Source organism: Cebidichthys violaceus, unplaced genomic scaffold (assembly GCF_023349555.1).
Source record: "Cebidichthys violaceus isolate CVI_PGR_0920_01 unplaced genomic scaffold, fCebVio1.0.p SCAF_10, whole genome shotgun sequence".
Taxonomy (NCBI): domain Eukaryota; kingdom Metazoa; phylum Chordata; class Actinopteri; order Perciformes; family Stichaeidae; genus Cebidichthys; species Cebidichthys violaceus.
Window position 1 is genome coordinate 7,828,984 of NW_027176263.1, and position 18,343 is coordinate 7,847,326.

The 18,343-nt window shown below is 38.5% G+C and overlaps 1 protein-coding gene across 1 annotated transcript in view; it reads right to left on the reverse strand.

Moving 5' to 3' along the window:
• Nucleotides 1-18,343, reverse strand: part of eys (eyes shut homolog) — a 156,582-nt gene that overhangs the window by 93,954 nt on the left and 44,285 nt on the right. Inside the window, exons 19-24 of the mRNA XM_068723996.1 lie at nt 18,062-18,175; nt 17,142-17,255; nt 12,928-13,125; nt 11,171-11,292; nt 7,587-7,708; nt 6,489-6,748 (exon numbers count right to left, since the gene is read on the reverse strand). Of these exons, the coding sequence (XP_068580097.1) occupies nt 6,489-6,748; nt 7,587-7,708; nt 11,171-11,292; nt 12,928-13,125; nt 17,142-17,255; nt 18,062-18,175 (930 nt within the window). The remainder of the gene's footprint in view (nt 1-6,488; nt 6,749-7,586; nt 7,709-11,170; nt 11,293-12,927; nt 13,126-17,141; nt 17,256-18,061; nt 18,176-18,343) is intronic.

The window sequence follows — 18,343 nt, forward strand, 5'->3', positions numbered from 1 at the left end:
GGGCAGCTGGTTTATAAATTGAAACACATCTACTATAAGTCAATTGTCTACTTCCTCTATAAAACAAAAAAATCACTTAAAATGAATGCAGCGAGGACAGACTTTTTCAACACATCTTTGGCAACAAATATTTCCAACACATCTTTTTCAACATCATATTAGGTATGTGTCAGCTCTCATGTTGGCACAGCTTCACAGTAGCTCATTAACCAACTGTTTGGTAGGACACAATCTCAATCTTGTGGAAGGTGAAGGCTAGTGTAGCATGCCATGCAAATAAAGAGGTTTGTTCTCCATCTGGCCAGGAACACCTCTGGGGATATTCTGAGCCATGGAGACCAAATGGTTTTTGCATGTAGAGGGACCACACAATGCTTCTGAATTAATTCACTATACTGAAAGAATCATATTTCTCCACACGAGCAGCAAGCCGATTGTCCCCTTGTCAAATAGCTCACTTTAAACACTGAAATATCTGAAATCCAATGAAAAGGTAGGGCACTCTAACACAGATGAAAATAATTTAACATATTAAGTCTTTTATAGATCTAAAATAATAAGTGCTGCCGTCATAGTGTTCTTTCCATTGTGTAAATGCAAAAATGTGAATTACTTTTAGTCATCATTACAATTTCCAAAAACCTTTGACTAAAAACAATTTAGGAATTTCAAAAATGTTATTCTTAAATTGTTATTAATCATAGTTCATTATCAATTACCAGTTGTAAATCTTGCATTGGAATGTTACAATCTCATGCGATAATGATAAAACGATTTAAGATGTCGTCTGTGCATGTCTCAATTTAATGATTTACCGTCTGAGATAAAACCCTATAGCAGCTACAATTGCTACTATGGCATTTAGTTTGCTTTTTTCCAAACATAAATATAGGTGCAGAATTGTAGCATTGCATTATGATATTTCTGTGTTTCTACATCTGGTACTGTACTTATAGTTGATGTAGTTGTGTCATGGATTGTTTGTGTAAACACACTTTGAGGCGGCGATACTGACTAGAACAGAAACACAGTCAAAAAAAGCTCTTTAGATTTGGTGTGTAACATATTTCAACAGCCATTCTTTTTTGCTTCCACATCAAAGTCTTCGTCAGTTAGTCAAACAGTAAAAAAAAAAAAAAGTATTATCTTACCTGCCAACAAGCTTGAATGTTTTGAATTAAATTAAAAGAAAAGGCCTGTACCTATGTTTTTGCATAAGTGGATGCATCCTAAACAGACTGAAAGACTTGAAAGGGAGATGAAACAAAGATCCTAGATCACATTGCAACCCAGGATGTTGCCGTTTACCGGTGCACCCATGCCTACTGTATAGATTGTGTACAGGACTCAGAATCTGTTGTAACTCTGCCATGTACCGTAGTCTGTGGGGAGCGATGCTATGCGTGTTTGTTTCATTTGTTGTGGTTGTCGGCCAGTAACCCTCATCCTGACCTCTAACCTAACCCTCCCATTTTCAGGTTGCTCTTCTATCAGGTTTGGCACTCCCCGCTGAGGCTCCTCATTAAGAGGAAAGTGGAACATCTGTGCTGGTCAGGCAGGATGACTTAAGCCTCCTGGCCAGAGTCTCAGCATAGTGTCACTGCTAGGAAGAACAAAAACTTCCTACAGGAGCCCTCTACAATCAAAAGAGGATAACTGCTTCCCTTATATTTTCTTTTAAGACAATTCTTTCAGCTGGCTCTGGTTTTATTCTGGCCTCCAGGTCTTCACAGTATACCTTTGTAGACAAAACTCTTTTCCACTGTGTTTTACAAATCCCTTTAATGCTACTCCCAGTAGGCATCTCCTAATAGCTATACATTTTAGTTCCTGTTGAACTGACAAACACTAAAGTCGCCACATCATCCTTTTTGGGAAGCTGATATAGTCTAGTGAATTGTCTTTGGAAAACTATGGTGTGGTGCTATACTTCACTTTAGAACAAATTCAGTACAGCAGGTTTGAGAGAAATTATCATTAAACCCACTGTACTCAAAGAACTCATCTTTAATGACAGACCCCTGTCAACTGCCATCAGATATTGTCAGAAGACTGGCTATTAAAAAAGTTTGACAGTGACCATCCGATATCAGAGTGTTGCTTCTGTCTCCTGGCTTCTTCTTCACATTAGATACCAGTGCCTCTTCAGTTAACAACGAGCTAAAACGCATGTAGACACAATCTAAACACAAGACCAGAAACAGATACAAATAATGCAGATTTAAAAAAAGTGAAGCATTTTAAGTAAGATAGTGTTTTTTTATTTTATTTTTGTTTAATATATTTATTTAGTATTAGGACTAACTGTTATGGCTATGGCTGTACTATGTCTATTAAAATAGAAAAAAATTGGTAACATTTTTGTTTTATCTTTTGACAGCCCGACCAATAAGGGATTTTAAGGATGTTACCAATATAGATACAACAATAATATACTGCCGCATGATTGTTATTTTTTTTACATACCTGACGTACATAAATATTTTATCGGGATCCTTGAAACTAGTTTTACAACATAATCATGACAAAGATATACTAAGCGTAAAAAATGTACAGCTCCAAAATTAGCATGTCAGTGCTCTCTGGTGGACAAACTATGTAACAGCAACAGTTAATTATCTCAAACATATCTTTGCCATTTATACGTATACTGCAATTTCGTATTACTTGTCAGCTTACGTATACAATGAAAATGATGAATACACATTGCTGACCCACCATCTCCCCTGACACAACATATCTACACATCAAATTTGTTTAAATGATCCAATGTCATGATGTCAAAATTGGCTAAACTGCAAGGAGCGCATGTCTCAATTGTAGTTCAATTACACCTCTAGCTGCAAAATGCACCGCATGTCTAGACCAGCTATTCTCCACCACTGGGTGGGCCTCCGAGTGCCATCTAGTGAGCGACGGAGGTACTGCCAAATGGACGAGATTAAATCAATAAAATTATATTTTTTTGGTAATATACAGGGTTAATGGTTTTAATATATAAATGTGCTCAATAATTCACGTCAAATTAAAATGCATAATTTCCATGACCAGTTGCGTTTGAATATCACCACGCCAATCACGACACATCATCAGCTGGAGACGAGAGTGTTTTGCCACTATTAGCCAGCTAACGTTCCCTCAAATGCAGCGACACAAAATGGATTGGTTTTTGAAATGAAAAAGTGATTTGGGAGAAACCCTGTGCCAGTAGTGTGGTGAGGACCCTGAATACATTAAATTAGAATTCATAATGGCAGCCAGTGAAGGGTGAGGCTAAGCAGAATATGTATTTTGGTCATTACATGTTTACTGCACAGTTTATTTTTCCTCTTTTTTTTTTTTTTTTTAACAACTAGAAGTGTACCTTAAGTTACAAAAGGATGAGATCCCCCGGTCTAGACAACTGATGTGTTCCATAACACCACCTCCTTAACAGCACACGCCTTCATGTCCACCCTGAGGCATGTTTTACCACGGTGCAGCTTTTCCAACTGTGCCCATATATATATATAGTAAAAGCACACACTGTCTGTATTTGGGTGTGGACCACATGGCTGAACTAAGCTGCAGTTGGAATGGGTACCATGTGACATTTGGGCTGGTTACCATGATGTTTTTATTTCATTACTCAAGAGACGGTATCTAGAAAATGAGGTTTTGCAGTTTAATGCAGTTTAGTCGTGCACATGAGCTTGTTTTAAGTACACACTGCTGCCACACTGTATTCTGTGCCAAATAAACAACCAAACTCTTTGACTGAGACGTGTGCCAAACGCATACAATAGCATCTCCTTAATTCAGTTCATTTCTGTACCCTGACACACTCCTATTACACACCATGCAAAGAAGCACAACCAAATAGACCATAGACAAAATGGCTAATTGGATATGACTTTATTGCAAGTTAACCTTGATAATGTTTACTGTGTGGTGTCCATCTTGAGTGTGTGGGATGATATTGGCCCATAGCAGTAAATCTGGCAGAGAGATTTCAATTTAATTAGGCCTGGGAATAATGTAAAGCCTACACAATTTCCTTGACAAATAACCTACACTGAACGGTAAATAACAAGTCTGTAAAATTGTTGCACTGGGATCAAGCCACGGCTCGTATAACAGCTCCGCGTTTGTTGAGTAGTAGCTATGTAGGAAGGATTTATGGTGTATAATAACGGAGAGTAGTGAGTCACAACACTTGTGTGAAGTGAATACGGTGGAGCCCACGCAAAGCTCTTGGTGTAATGTATGCAGCCAGCCCCTAATTTCCTATTCCTCTCCAAGGAAGCCTTCTGAAACAAACCCAGTTGCTCTATTTATATCTGGAAACATCTTTTCATCTCGGCGCTGATCGTGCCATTAGGTAGAGCACAACATTAAAGCATCTTCACCTGCACACTGATAAGTTTGAATATTAAAACACTATATCGTTTATCATTTCTAAGCTATCTGGGAGCTTACTGATTAATAGGTCATTTCAAAACTGGTCATTTTCGATGCTCGATTACTTGTGTTTTTTGATTTTTATGAAACTGACAGCTCGTGAATTGAACATGAAATTGATTTTCATGTGTTGAATTTCTTAAGTGTGTGTGTGTGTGTGTGTGTGTGTGTGTGAAATATGTCTCATTGAATGCTTATGCCTGAGCCATTTCTGAATGAGTGCGTAGGCAATGTGAAGGAGCTAGTGTACAACCAGTATGGCACTTAGAAATCTTCCATATTCCTTTTTAGTCCTTTTCAGTGGACATACTGAGCATATGAATAGAAGTGGAGAAGTGAATTGTTCTTCAAGGGTGATGAGTTGTTTCTATTGATTTATTTTTTATTACCTCTCTCACCACAAAAAAAATGTCATTAACTATACTTGTCATTGTCAAAGACATGCATATCTGAACGCAGCTTGAATTCCCACGAGGCATGAGACTACATCTTTTAATCACCAAGTATGCATGAGGTTCATTAAATGGACTGTGGCACATACCTTCAAACACTGCACTAGAGGACCAGTGAAATCTGCTTTACTATGAACATCATGAACATGCTTTTGTATGTAGTGATATCATTGACGAGCAAGGATCAAAATGAAATTAATTCAGAACACATGATTAGATTAGAAGGCTTTCTAGTATAAACTGCTAATACAGTTAGATATTTTCAAAAGTGGAGGTCTATCCAAAGCATTTCATTAATTTGGAATTATGAATTACTGTGAAATGTTACCAGGCAATGTGTGCATAATAGAATTTCATGTCAAATTATTAGTTAAAACAGTGTACTTTATTTTTCCATATCGATATTTTATCCAGCTTATTCCTATAGTTGTAACACAATGTTCAAAGGTAACACTGACTGGTCTTTATGTCAATGTGTTTGCTGTGACCAAAAAATGGTAAATTTTAAGAGGCAGGGTTAAAAGGGCTTTTATCTTTTGTCATGGTGATGTGAGCTAATGGGGTTACCCAGATGACTTGTTTGAACAGTTAACAAGTGAGAGGAAGGGAAATGAGTGACAGCTTAATGCAAAATAGAAAGAACTGTTTAATCAGGAATTGATTGCAATGATATGCCACATGTATTGAGTGTTGCTGATAAGTACAAATTATGCTAATAGGATGTAGCCAAAATAACCTACTATAGGCTTTATGTTATGTAGATTTCAAAAAAAGAATTATAATAATTTGAATTAAACAAAAGGCTGCTGATTTTGATCTGGGTGTTGGCTCTCTCCTGCAAGGTACTGTTTCTATGAATAATCCTCACAGTTTATGGAGGTGACATTATGTGATGCATGCACACTGACTATACAGCCCAGTATGTAGCACGCTAGCGGCCGATGCACCATCGACAACGCAGCCACCACTGGGTTTGACTAGTTTTGGTCATCAGGGAAAATCAAATCAAGATAAAGCAGGAGTAAAAAGACCAAAGTTATCCTTGTCTGGCTTTGTTGACCATACTTAGCAAAAATCTGAATGGAAAAAGTGTGAAAATCCAGGAAATGTATTGGAATCAATACAACACCACTTTTCTGTAAAGGCAGATTTTATCATTATGCTTACCACCCCAGATTCCAGCTACATAGACTATTCAATCCAGTTCAAAATTAGTATGAATTAATCATGGTTAAAAAAGCAATGCATTTAATCACTTTAAATCATCCCTAAAGGAAAACCTTCACCGTGGTTTTTCTGAGGTGTCAGGAGTACAGTACAACATGTGATTCATGCACAAGAGAACACTTCTTGTCTCTGCTGACATAGCAACTTTTTTGGAAAACATCATACATTTCAGAGTGGAGATACAAACGCAGCATGGTTAACTGTGACCGGAACACGTTTCCTCTTTCTCAGTTTGTCATTTTGAATGTACTTAAACGGTGCAGATTGTCCACGTATAGTGACCTATTGAACAAAATGGCGTAGTTACACTCAAAAAGTGGGCTAAAAAAAGAACTATTAGTATGAGGTTGCGGCAGTGTGTTCACTCACCAGCTGGGCATCTGCAGGAGGCTGTTCCATTGGAGCGTGTCAGGCAGGTGGAGTTGTGCAGGCACGGATTGTGGAGAGGGTCACAGGGGTCATAAGGCTGGTTGCACAAGGGGCCGCTGAAGAAGGGGGGACAGGTGCAGGAAAACTCCCCAGGTACGTCTGACTCCTGACACTGAGCTCCATTTAGACAGGGCCCAGAATCACACTCATCCACATCCTCTGCACAGTCCACACCTGTCCAGCCTGGCGAGCACAAACACCTTGGATACACCAGAGAGGAGATATGGCACTGTAGAGGTCATTTCAGCATAAATTAAAAAGAATATGAAATAAATAAACACCTATTTTGTAGTATTCTAAGGGTTAAGGGTGTCATTCTCTCTGCGAAAAATCATGCTAAAAAACTAAAATAGCAGCGGTACGGTGGTGGGCTGCGGGTAAGCTACCACAACAATTAAAATGATCCACAGCACACATTTTTCTCCATGCAAGTACACAGCGGTTCAGTCCATGTATTGGCACAGCACTCTCGGATCTTTGTGTGAAGACAGTGCAGGGAATTTAAAGGTTAATTGAACTACTAGTCAGAGCTGCTTTTAATTCTGGACAGCTGAATGTAGGACACAGGAGGTTAGAGCACTGAGTGGGGATTAAATGGAAATGTATGCATGCTAGACACAGACAGAGAGAGATGGGGACAGAGAAACAGAGATTTCTGAAGCATCTGCTCTTAAGGCGGGTGAATATTCCACTTGGTGGCAGTGAGTACCCAAGCACTACCAACCACTCCACCTTGCATTTCTTTTCATCCCCCAACTTTTCCACCTGAAGCAGTTTTACGTCTCCCCAGCGAAAGGAGGGCATTAGCTGGAGCAGATACACCAGCTTTTTCCTCCAATGAGTCACAGATCCCCTGAAACCTTTTCATGCTGTGAGCCATTGATTGACTCATTTGTTTTACCTGCCATCTGCAATTCATTATCTCCGCTGCCGGTGGAAGGACATATTGCTATCTCTGAACGGCTTCTTTTTCTGCATTTATTAAGTGACTGATGCACCTCGTGAGGACAGCGCCCTCGGGCCGGCTCGCACACCTACTTGTAGCTGTTGAGAAGGTCTGTGCAGGTGGCGTTGTTTTTGCAGGGCTGCAATAAACATTCATCAATTTCTTGTTGGCAGAACTCCCCCTCCCAGCCGGAGTGACACACACACTCATAACTCTGCAATACAAAATAAAAAAGGAAACACCATTAGAATACCATTGAAATATAGTGACACCTTACATCTGCACTTGTCTCGGTGTAGTAATATAATATTAGCAATACACATCATAAATAGAACAAAAAACATACGGTATACATTTGGAAGCAGTTAATTAAGTTGTTATGGAGCATTCAGAGGGCATTTATTTGTTTGCTCATTTATACCCATTACATTTTAGTAAATGGTGCAATGCTTAATATGCTCAAAAATATTGCAGAAAAAAACTCCCACTCAAAAAAAGCTCTTTGCTGTTGAGAACTGTCTAAACTGTGGAAGTGTCAAGCTCGTCTTAAATTTCCACATTACTGCCATGCAGATGTATTCCTCCTACCACCCACCCTCTGGATAATATGTACGCCTGTTTTTTACCCATGCCATCCAAGGTATATGGTGCAAGTCTTTATCAAGCATACAATATAAGAAAATTAATTTTCATAGACATGCAAACATGTTAGAAATTGCCTGGATTTGTTTATAGTGTGTGATGTTGTTTCTACTGTACATCAAGAAACAGATTTATATAGCTCTGACCGTTGCTAATCTTGCTCCATTCAGAGCAGTATGTGAACAGCTTGTCCTTTAGTTCATCATTGCAATCTGCATTATGATAATTAATCATGGCACAGGAGATGAATGGCTTGTTGTCTATTACTTTCCAACGTACCGGTTAATTTAAATTCCTCTTTGCATACAGGATGAAGGAAGTCATATGGTCAAGGTTTTTTCAGGATTCCTCATTGCCAAGATCCTGTCTGAAGGTCCCGTGTGCTGCTGGTTGAATGCATGCTAATCTGTATTTCATACACTGGAGGGGAGCCGTTAAACTTTGTCTGATATAATTTGTACACTGTGGGCCTTTTGGTGGTGGTGGTGGTGGGGGGAAATGCCGTCATCTCTTGATAAATTAGATACCTCCAGGAGATTCCTATTCCTTACCCCTGGCCATAGAACATAATCTCATTTTGCTGCTAAGTCACCTTCAGGGACCGCAATTCTCCAAAATAAGCTAAAGCTCTGTGGGACACGGTGTTCAGAGAGAGGAATAGCTGCACTGTAAACAAGACTATGCTGAGAGGTTTCCAAAAACTGTCCCAATTTGAATAATGAGTGGAGAAAGAAAACTAGAGTAGTGAAACAGAGAACAGTATGACTAAAAACATATTGGTTGAAATTTCATTATACACCTCATATCACACCAAATACCCTTCTTATGCAATGTCCTTTTGTCTTTGGATTGGGAGTATTCCCTTTTTCCCAGGAAATTACACTGGATGTTCTGACCAGATTTTTGTGCTAGGGCAATTTTGAAACCTTGTCACAGAATCCCTTGTTGACTATTTCACAATATAGAGAGTGAAAATGAGCATGTGTCCTTCAGTTATCCTCAAATTGCTACAGTAGCACTTTCTTGAAACTCAGGTGTCTTGACAGCAGGAAAAGAAAATGCTAGTTTGCTTTTGTTGAATATTCGAAATTTACCAATTAAAGCCTAATAGTTACTTTTGAATGACATAATTGCTCATGCCAGAATAATGTATTTACTTTGGTAAACAATAGTACAATTTTAACACACTGAAATGTGAAAATATGACATGTTTTTTTGGTTTGGCAATATTAAATTATTTTAAATATAGACCATTATTGAACAGTTTCTATGGAGGAAGTTAACTGGCACATGTTGATTATAATGTTGAAAGGTTGACATCAGAAATGTATTAAAATTAAGATTTAATTAAGAGATTTTGTCTTTGTGACAAAAAAGAGAAGAAAATGATTCGTATTACTCACTGAATACTTATGAAAGGTTCTGTAATACTTTTTTTCCTTTTCTTCTCATCATGTGGCTCCTCTGGGACTCCGTAGACTAACAACCGAATCGTGTTGTTTTTGTTAAATAGATCTCATCTTTCTTACATACAATATGCACAAAGTACAAACTTATTTTAAACCCAAACATTAGGTGTGGACTTCACACTAGAAGTTATCTATCTTTGTCTAAAGGAGAAAAAAAACAAAGACTTTATCTATGACACATCTGCTTCACTACTGCAATCTGTTAGCAAATAAGCAGCTGTTGGAAAAAAGGCCCCTGGTACTCATTGCACAGTTTGTAAGCAGCATGCAGCTCCCAAGGCCTTTTTGCAGCTGAAACAGATCAATGTTATAGGCTAAAAACACACTTGAATAACTACAGAGGTAAAGCTGTTCCTTGCAAAAAACAAAAGTCTTAAAATGTTCTCTTGAACCCAAGTGTGTGCATCTTTGTAAACAGACATCAGTAGAGAAGAACGAGCATGCTTGGTCTAACATGTACTGAAAGCAATCAGCATTTAGATAATCACTCGATCTTTGATGTACAGCCTTAATTTCACAAACTCAGTTTTCTTCATAATTTCAACAAGCATTCACAGAAAATCAACTGAGCCCTGCAGCTAGAAGGCAGACCAGGCCTGTCCTGTTTATCCTACCACTGAAGTTTAATCCAAACTCCCCTACATTAGCTTAGCTACAACCATGTAAGAACGAGGACAAATTAAGAGTGGCCGTTTTGACATTTGACATATGCATTCAGAATTTCCTGACTGTGCCTATGCATGACATCCTGCAACCAGCAATGGTTGTAAAGTCACTAAACGGCTTTGCAAAAATCTAAAATAAAGAAGTATTAACTATGGTGCTTTGTTAATCCTAAAGATGAATCGTTTTAAATAAAGTATCTAATTGCGGAAAGAAAGAAACAGCAACATTCTGGTCAAAATAGGGACAACTTCATGAGTATGCAATTCATATTTAATACGTCCATTGAAAACTCCTGTGTGTTTTTTCTAAGTGTTCTTAAGTAACCTTTCGGTAATTTTAACACATTAAAAACCCAGCCTACTAGGCTGATAAAAGTCATAATTGGCATGATTTGTCTGTTCGGAGATAAATAGTGAGGTGCATTCATTAAACATTATGTCCTGTTCCTATCTTGTTTCAGCCAGACACCTGCAGCTCCTCCTGCTGAACAAATTTCCCAATAAGACCAATACAATCTGCCAGATTTGCCTTGAATATATAAACCTGATCGTTGTACAGCTGTAGCAGAGCTCAGTCATGTAGCCATATTTCATTATTTTTTAATAATACACTTAATTTTAACAATACAATAACACACTATCACTTTTCATGTTATTGCACAGTTGTTTATATTTTACTACAACAGACATGCTTTCAAATATAAGACTGCATGGCAGTGATCAAAGGTAATAGGCAGAGCCTTATGTGTTTCAGGTCTGTCAATATTTTATAATAAACCGAAGTGCTTTCTAAAGAGTTACAAACTGTGGTGATTTACAGGACATTGTGCCATTTTAAAGCCTTTTAGTAGTCATTATATCAGGCCATTATACTGCCAAACTAAGAGTGCGTCTACTTACCAGATGGAGGTCTTTACATATCGAGTTGGTGCTACACAAACTGTTCACGCAGTCATCAATGTCTTGCTCGCATCTCAGCCCAGCATAACCAGGGTTGCAAAGGCAGTAAAAGCCGTCTACAACTGAAACAAGATGAGTAGGACAGTTACTGCATTTCACATCATACATTAATCCACTCTACTCTCAGTAGGTCAACATCATAACACAGGTAAGTGCTGATAATGACTATAAAGCACAATCATTCACAGTGATTTCATTTTTTAATGGATGTGACTATTGAAAGAAACGCGTTGTACTGTATCAGTCAAACCTGTTGTTGCTAAATCTATGTGACAGGAGTTTGACACTCTTAACAGTCTCTGCAATAGCCAGTCAGTCCCTTTTCTTCAACTGCTTTCCTTGTTCCCTGTCTGTACTTATCCCACTCTTCCTCAATGAAAGCCTGAAAGCTCTATCATTAGTTTTCACAATGTCAACACACTGAATGAGCGGAAAAGAAGTACAACAATGAGAAGAAGCCCATTTCAGGGGCCATTCTTTATTCAGATGTTACAAATGCGCCAATTTCTTCCATCAGAAGTTAGAATCTTCCACATCGAATAATCCATTCCTGCTTCCCTTTAATTATTAATGACGTTAAAGTGGGATGCATCATTCTGTTTCTCCAGCACAACACTGGTGTACAGGCAGCCAGTGACAGAGGTAATTGCACTTCTTACAGGAGTGAATTTATTACTTCCCCAGTCAGGGTCCCAGGATTCTTCATTATCCCAAAGATTTACCACGTAATCTATGCTGTCACTCTGTCTTGGTGCGTGTAGCTGCTATTACTCTCATTAAATGCTTAAGGTCCTGGGTGGCAGCAGCATTACTCATCTCAACCACTGTGGCTATGCAGTGCTCTCCCTGGTGACTGGCTGGCTGCTGCTGCTGAGCGCCGGCCAATAGGTCCTAGAGGCCTGCCACACTAACCTAAGGTGAACTGGCTGCACTGATGATTAGTCAAGGGAGCTGGCCAAGGATAGGATACTCTTAGATAGCAATCCACTGCCATCACTACTTTGTTCCAGCATAATCCAGTTGAAACAACATTGGCAGGATTTGTTGAAATGTCACAAAGGCTGGAGGGTATTAAGACAGTACAAATATTTTGCTACTGAGATACATTTTATTTGACCCTGCACAACCGGTGCTCAGTAATGGCAGGCATCTTAAAATAAAACACATCACAGAACAATCTGTGCAGTTTTACATTTTTATCTTAACTTTTAGATTTTCATTTAGATCACTGAGGTTGTAATAACTTATGCTAGATATGGAATAAATAGGGGCAATACTTTATCAGATAGCCACGGGAAGATAAACAATATTCTGCCTTTGATGGTATTATTTTGCCTTTTATCATTCATTATTCAGATTACAACACATCACTGATGCTTAATTGATTTACTTCTACAGTTATGTTAAGGAACTAATCAAGCCTACTTCAGCAGGTAATGTCCTAGATCCTCACATCAGATGGGATAACTCCACTCTCATAACACTCCTATTAGCTGCAATGGTGACCTAATTGAAAACTGCCTGTCAGACTGTAAGTGAGCAGAACTAAATTTGACAGATGCACAGTGTGTGTGTGTGTGTGTGTGTGTGTGTGTGTGTGTGTGTGTGTGTGTGTGTGTGTGTGTGTGTGCATGGAGGTTAGCTTCCATCCTGAGTGCCTGTTATTAAGCATGTTGGTAAGATAGGCTGTTTCTTACCATCATAGCAGAAGCCGTGAAAACAGGGGCTGGAGCTGCACTCATCCACATTGATTTCACAGCGGGGGCCAGTGAAGCCCCGGCGACAGTGACAGCGGAATCCCAAAGGGAAATGGTCCTGATCCAACTCCTCAACACACATTGCACCATTCTCGCATGGATTACTGGCCTCACAGGGTAAGAACTCACAATTATGACCTGGAGTGAGGCAAAGGAACGCACGTAAGAGAACCACCCAGCAGACAGCAATACAACAATCTCTGTAGCAATGCAATGGACCTGTGAGTCTGGGGTTGCCAAAAATGATTCCCTGATTGTATGATTCTCTGAACCCATCCATGTGGTATATTACATGCTGTGTCAAGCTTACTCGCTGAACAGAGAGACAGACAGGAATAGTTGAACACAAAACATGTTCCAGTAGATGCTGAACCAAAGTCACTTTCTTCAATCGCAAATTATCCTCACATATATACAGTATAGTCAGAGTCAAACACACTGTTTTGTCCATTTCAGTGGCTGAACATTGGAAATGAAATGGCTGACATTATAACAGTAGCTAAAACATTACAAGCTGTTTGTGACGATACAATTACCAAATGAGTAGTCTCCATCCTCATATCTAATTGGCAGTCATGTTGAAAACAGCTCATAAAGACACCTGTGGCTGTGCAGCACTCAATTTCATTACTAATGCACAAACTGAAAGTTAATTAAGATTTCTGCGACACTTAACAGTCACTTTGTTTTTAGCAAACTGACAGAGCCGTACAGACAAATTAAAGTGCAGGACATCGATATATTTAGATCATGCATCAATCTGTAGAAGAAAATCACTTTCATTATCAAATACAAAAGGGAAAGAAATGAAGAACATGCATATACACAATGTTTTTAACAAAGCAGTGCAGAACATTAATCAGCCCATGCAATGAACGTTAAATGAGTGAATAAAAAATGATGAATGTTGCAACATATTGGTTACCTCTGATGATTTCTGTAAAACAGTCACACGAAGAAACACGTCAAGAAAATAACAAAACATTAGGACATTCTTACAGAAATTATCAGTTGCTTTTTTTGTAGAGGAATTGCTGAACCCAAATGGGTTCTATATGCTTTAATCAAAATAAAATATACAAGGAACATCATTGCTTTTGGCTGAGCCAGCAAGTTGTCGTAGCCACAGCTGATTGAAGTTCAGTTCTGGCGTATTACATAGAAACTTGGTGGAAATTTCAAAATTTGGTACATTAATATTGTGAATACTTCAAACAAGCACTTGCCAGCTATACACTACGCAGTGAACCGTCTTTTATTGATAGTTTCATATTGAGGGAGAGTGATCTCAGAATGGTCACACACCTGTATTACATGATCTACAAATAAAAACTAGAATTAGCACCTCTCAACTGTATGCCTCCACCAACCAGTCATGTTGCAGTTTACATCCATGTCTGTCCAAAACGTCATCACTTCATTATTTTATCCTGACCTTTGTGTGAAATTGGTATAATTACCATATGAATTCTTGAGTTATGGCCAGTTTTGTGAAGTCACAGTGACCTCTGTATACCAAATTCTAATCAGCTCTTACTTGAGTCCAGGTGGACATTTGTGCCAAGTAAAAAAAATATATATATCCTCAAGCTGTTCCCGAGAAATCGTGTTCAAGACGATTTGTGCGTAATTTTGGGTATTTCACAATTGCATGCTTAAACCTTCACACAAATACCAAGCTATTTGAACATGTGTCAAAATATTTGTGACATTCTTTTGTACTTATTTACAGATGATACCCAGTACTTACTACAGCAGCAGTGTTGGGGCACTGAGTGAAAGAGTGATTTTCTGTCTCTCACACTTTGAAATAACACAAGATTTTACGAAAAGCCCTCATTTTCCACTAGCACTTAAACACAGCATGCCTTTTTGAATCTGTCTGTAGACTGTGAAAATGGTCTTAAAACTCCACATGCAAATCTAACCTGATCTGTGGTTTCAGGCAATCCGTTCACACATTTAACAATCTGTAAATAAACAAAATAATTAGGCAAAGTTATACACAGGAAGCTTCTCAATGCTGAAATTGATCAGATTTGTGAAGTTGACGTTCAAAATTTGCCCATAAATTATCCATATTCAATCAGATTGTGATGTGTGCATTTGTAACTGTTTTACACATGTTCCAATTGCTTGGTACTTGTGTGTACATTGGGATACACAATACTCAAAATTACGCACAAACACATTTGTAAATCTTTATTTTGATATGTAGATCATGTAATATACATTTGAGGACATGTTGAGATCAACTTCATTCCATAGTTTCATATTGGAACTACTTCATGACCAGACGATAGCTACTTTCCTTGGGAAAGACGTGGCAGCACTACTGATGTCAACCACAAGATGCTTTAAATATGCTTACTTTACTGGTCATTGCATAAGTAGGGAGCGGTATGACAGCTCCATGAGGCAATATTTTTTATATAAACAGTGTCAAATCCCGTTCTGTAGTGTGAAAGGATAACCAGACCTGCCAATCTCATTGAGAATCAACAACCCATTTTACAGCTGTTAGCAGCTTTCAGTGGTTTTGAGTCATTGCAGCATTCACAAACTCCAGCACAGGAGACAAGCAAGGTTGCGTATTTTAGTATTATCGCACTTGAGATACTGCCAGACTTAAAGAAAGAGTGGAAAAATTCAAATAAGACAGAAGTTATATTTGCTTCTGACACTTTGCTTCTCAAATGTGTGATCGCGGTAGATGAATGAGGTGGCTGACTGGGTCTAAACAAAATCTGGTTGAAACCAAGGCTACTGCTTTTCTACGATTTGGCTTTGACTCAGCACTGGAAATCTTACGCTACAAAATGTTTTGTGCAGATTGGGAATGGAGTGATTCTTTTCAAGTGATTCTAAGTTATGGTAAGGCACATATATGATCATTACCACACATGTTAATTACATACTGTGCTCTGTTGCTTTAATGATCCCAAATTGTCTCTCTCAGAATATACTTTGATTTACATTTCCTTTTATCTTTGACAATAAAAAGCAACCACATCACTATGTGGCCAGTGCCATACCTTACAGTAAGAATAGTGTTACATGAGTAATCAACCGTGCCTAATTTCTGCCGTACTTTCTAGAGCGATTTGAATTACAGCATAAGACATCCATAATCTTTCTCGTTAAGCTGTCAGCGGTCTTTAAAGTGTCTTTTCATAATTTTCATGTGCCTTTTTCAGGAGTCATTTCCTTCTGGCCACTCTGCTGTAAAGTGCTGTAAGTGCCGCCCTGACTGTTGTCCTTCTAGGAAGATCTCGCAGCCGAAGAGCTCATTAGATCTGTCAGTGGTCCTTGGGTTTTGACCAAGGTCCTTCTTGAATGCTTGCTTGGTTTGTTAGGATGAGTGAGTCTAGAAGGAGTCTGGCTAGATGAATACTTTTCACATTTATTAATGATGAAGCCCTTTGTGCTCCCGTGAAATCCCACTTTTAGAATTGTATCCAGTGACAGTTCCTTCATGGCAGAGTCTCTACGCCAACATGTTAACAGTGAAAGTGTAACGATGACAAACAGCTTGTGTTTGATGTGAATCATATTCAGAAAATTGCAGTCATTACTAACATGGGACGGAAACAAGCTGCGTCAACAAGTAAACATCATTAAAAATCAGGTCATTTAAGATGTTTTTATCTTTGATCATTTGTCTATGGAGGTATAAGTGGTGTTATACCGGCTTCAATCTACTTAACAACAACTGATTAAATCCTAATTTAATAATTTTTCAATTAAAGTAACACATTCCTATTGTGTTAAATACTGATAACCAAACTTGTCAGTTAAGTATTATACAATATATGATTGCAAATGTTTTGTTGACTCACAGTAAACTATGCTCTACTTTCTCCCAAATCACCCATCAACATTTTAATTCCCACTGATAAGCCAAGATGATGCTGTAGTGACGCTAGCTCCATCGTCTGACTAAATTATGAAAGTTGTCACATGTGGCAGAAGCACCCACCATAGCTTACATCTCAGTAATTACTCAAGTTTTTTGTATTCAACCAACCGCAGGTAGCAAATGAAGATGTACTCATTTTGTTGAGACATGTGAAGTGAGTTCAGACAGGTGAAAATAATAGTATGTGGAGTTAATTAACTTTCCTTCTTGTCCCCATTCCCTCAGTGCTCATTACCTTTAAACGGAGCCACACATTGGCAGAAGTAATTACCAGGCTGGTCAATGCAAGTGGCTCCATTCTTGCAGGGAGATGAAGCACACTCATCAATGTCAAGTTCACACTCTGTACCTTTGACAGAAAAGAACACAGATTGATAAATATCTTATACTATCGCTGGCATTAATGTTTGGCTGTTCTGAAACATTCAGTGTTGAAATCACAAAACGCATCACTGCAGTTGCCGTTAGTTAAACCCGGAGAGGGTTTAACCTAGAATAATAGGGTCTTGTATGAATTATTTTGGATTTGTCGATTATGATCTTGACACCATAACAGACGATGTGAAAGCTGAACGTAATGCTAAAGTACGGACTACAGCTAAAACACCAGAGAGGGGTCTTTATGGTGCCACAACAAGGTATGAACAGCAAACACCATCCTCACAGAAAGAACTCCATTTCAGATATAATTCTTGAAATTTCAAAAAAGTTTTCCTTCAAACATTATTTATAGGGATTTTTAAAAAGGACGAGAACCCAGCTTCTTTGAGATGATAAGATTCAGCACTGCAACCAGTGGTGTTGTCTGCAATGCACTGCATCTGGCTCTGTGGGAATTATTAGCGGTTATTGAGAACCCTTTACAGGTGGAATAACATGATCATTGTTTTAGTTGAGAATTATTCTTCTTCTTTGAGCTTTTAACAGCCACATGTAGGGAAATAATTAAGACTTCAAAATGTGTACAAGTATTAAACCACTGTTTTGTCTCTACACTTTAAAAAGGAGCGTCTGATGGCTGCTGACTTAATGGCAATACATAATTTACAGTAAGATTAAAGATGCGATTGTCTGACTGTGTCGCACGTATGCACTGCACCTATCATTCATGTTAAAACATACAAAGACCCAAATAAATGAAGCACAATCACTAACCTGTAAAGCCAGGCATACAGACACATCCATAGCCATGAACAAGGTCAACACATGTGGCGTTGTGCAGGCAGGGTGAGGATATGCACTCGTCTATGTTGACTTCACAGTAGTTTCCTGGAAAGACATGAGATTTAAAAGAGTCAGTGGTTCAAGAAAGCACTGGCTAAAATTGTGGCTATAAGCTTCAAAATTATAGCGGTCCTTCAGAGTCCAGACCAGGGACGTGCGGTCAGGGGAGGCTAAAAAAAAAAAGTAAAAAACAAATAATGATAAAATATAATT